The sequence below is a fragment of the Triticum aestivum genome, unplaced genomic scaffold, assembly GCF_018294505.1.
Source record: "Triticum aestivum cultivar Chinese Spring unplaced genomic scaffold, IWGSC CS RefSeq v2.1 scaffold46343, whole genome shotgun sequence".
Classification (NCBI taxonomy): domain Eukaryota; kingdom Viridiplantae; phylum Streptophyta; class Magnoliopsida; order Poales; family Poaceae; genus Triticum; species Triticum aestivum.
Genome location: NW_025232389.1, coordinates 7918 through 9816, shown reverse-complemented (window position 1 = coordinate 9816; position 1899 = coordinate 7918). Strand labels below are relative to the sequence as shown.

General features: G+C 49.2%; 1 protein-coding gene across 1 annotated transcript; it reads right to left on the bottom strand.

Moving 5' to 3' along the window:
• Positions 1 to 121: 121 nt before the first annotated feature.
• Positions 122 to 761, bottom strand: LOC123175937 (aspartic proteinase Asp1-like; the record flags this gene model as incomplete). Its single annotated transcript, XM_044590386.1, has 2 exons — positions 554 to 761; positions 122 to 239 (listed from the first exon to the last, which is right to left on the bottom strand). Coding segments are annotated over exons 1-2 (273 nt in total), but the record flags the coding sequence as incomplete, so codon positions are not given.
• Between the last annotated feature and the right edge of the window lie 1138 nt (positions 762 to 1899).

Here is a 1899-nt window from a genome sequence, read left to right as displayed (position 1 = left end):
TTAAATCGAAATTTTTCTATACTGCATTAGAATAGTGACCAGTAACTGGAATTTTGAATGCAGTTATGGTCAAACTAGTATTGGATTAGATTTCACACTGACGCGTACTCTAGTACTCTACCTTGTTGCAGCTTTGGCAGGGAGCGTCGCACTGCAGCCAAGTGAGGTCACTGCCGGTGTCAATGTCCAAGAAGTAGGGCCTCGCCGGATCCCCAATGTTCATGGTGGCATAGTAATGCCTGCACAGATTTATCGATTTGAAAAAGCTGGAATGATAAATCTAGAACGTTCAGGATTTGACCATGGCAAATCGAACATTTCGATGGTAATTTAGTGACACGGTGATGACAAGTTTAGTTGACACGCATGACAATTTTTGCGGCAAAAAATACACAGAGCTAGATTTGTCATGCAGGTCAACTACGTTCATCGGATTCTTGAAAAAATGCAGGTAACTTAAATCAATAGAGAAGTTCATAAATTCATTCCATCCACGCAGAGGGACCGCGCCTGAGGAAATCGTTAGGAAACCAGCGGGGAGAAAGGTTCGTACCCGGTGGGATATACGTCGCCCTGGAGCTGGAACACGACGGACGTGGAGGAGGATGATGCTGACGCCGACGGAGACCTTGCCGGCGTCGCGGCCTGTGCTGGACCTGGGGCGAAGGGGAGCAGGAGGAGTGGCAATAGGAGGCAGGCGGGCGCCATGGCGCGAGGGGCAAGGTGATGGCGGATTGCTGGAGGCAGGAACAGCGTCAACCTGTGGGGGTTGTTAATACTTGAGTGAGTTTCTCCTCCGCGCGTCCCCTGCACGTCGTGACAAACGCCACCAGCTGCATCTCCTGCATACACATCGTGAGATGCCCTGAATTTACTCGATGCAACGGCGCGTTAAGCAACCGATACTAGACGCTTGTATATGCTCCTTCCGTCGCATAATGAGACGGATTGTATTATATACTCCCGGTAGTACGAATGTTGTCATCATCTCTTCGGAATTTACTCCCACTTGCTTCTTGAACGTGCTGAAAGATTCTCGCACTGTTTGAGACCATTTTGCCTCCGCGTATCATCCGCTGTTGATAAAACTAGATTCGGAGTACCATGATGACTAGTATATTGTAAGAGATCACTATAAAACCGAATCATTACATGGTCGTATGTTCTTTTGTGAATCTTGTGGACGTTGGATCTACATCCAAGCTACTCCCTCTTCTTTTGACGTCAAGAGAAAAGATAACTCTTTTTTTTTTACCTTGTTAGGGCATCTGCAATGCAGACCCTCAAATTTGCTTCGGCATGTGTCCGTACACAGGGAGACCAGTCCGCGGACATGGATGTGGGAGCAGGCCATCCAACATTGCTCGCATACATTTCAACCACCTTTTGAACTAAAATGATTAAATTCGTGCAAATACAGCGGATTTCATTAAAATTCGGAGGTAATTTACATAAAAATGTCGATAGTTTGACCGTTTAACTAAAAGCTAAAAAATATTCTAAACTCTATACCGGACGACAACTTCATACGCGTGGTGGCCCTGCCCTGCCACATATAGCCGTCATCGTCGTCGTCCCTCCAGCGGCGCAAGGCCTTTAGAGGGCCGCGGCAGCCTTGTTCAGAGGCTGCCTGCCACTCGTGGCATAGCCGCTCCGCCTCCTCCTGTGCGGTACGGAGTGCCGCCCCGGCTAGTGCCGATGGCATGGGCAGAGGCTTGGCAGTGGTCTTGACCTTGCCGGTGTTAGAGGTCTCATACTCTCGCAAAGAGATCACTCCTCACCGTACTTGGCGATCTCGCAGTCGATGCGACCACGACGTTTGGCGTTCGTCTCATTACTGGTGACGGAGCGGTCTAGGTCCCACACGACGACGAGCTCCGCGTTGTTGAGCACTTATTC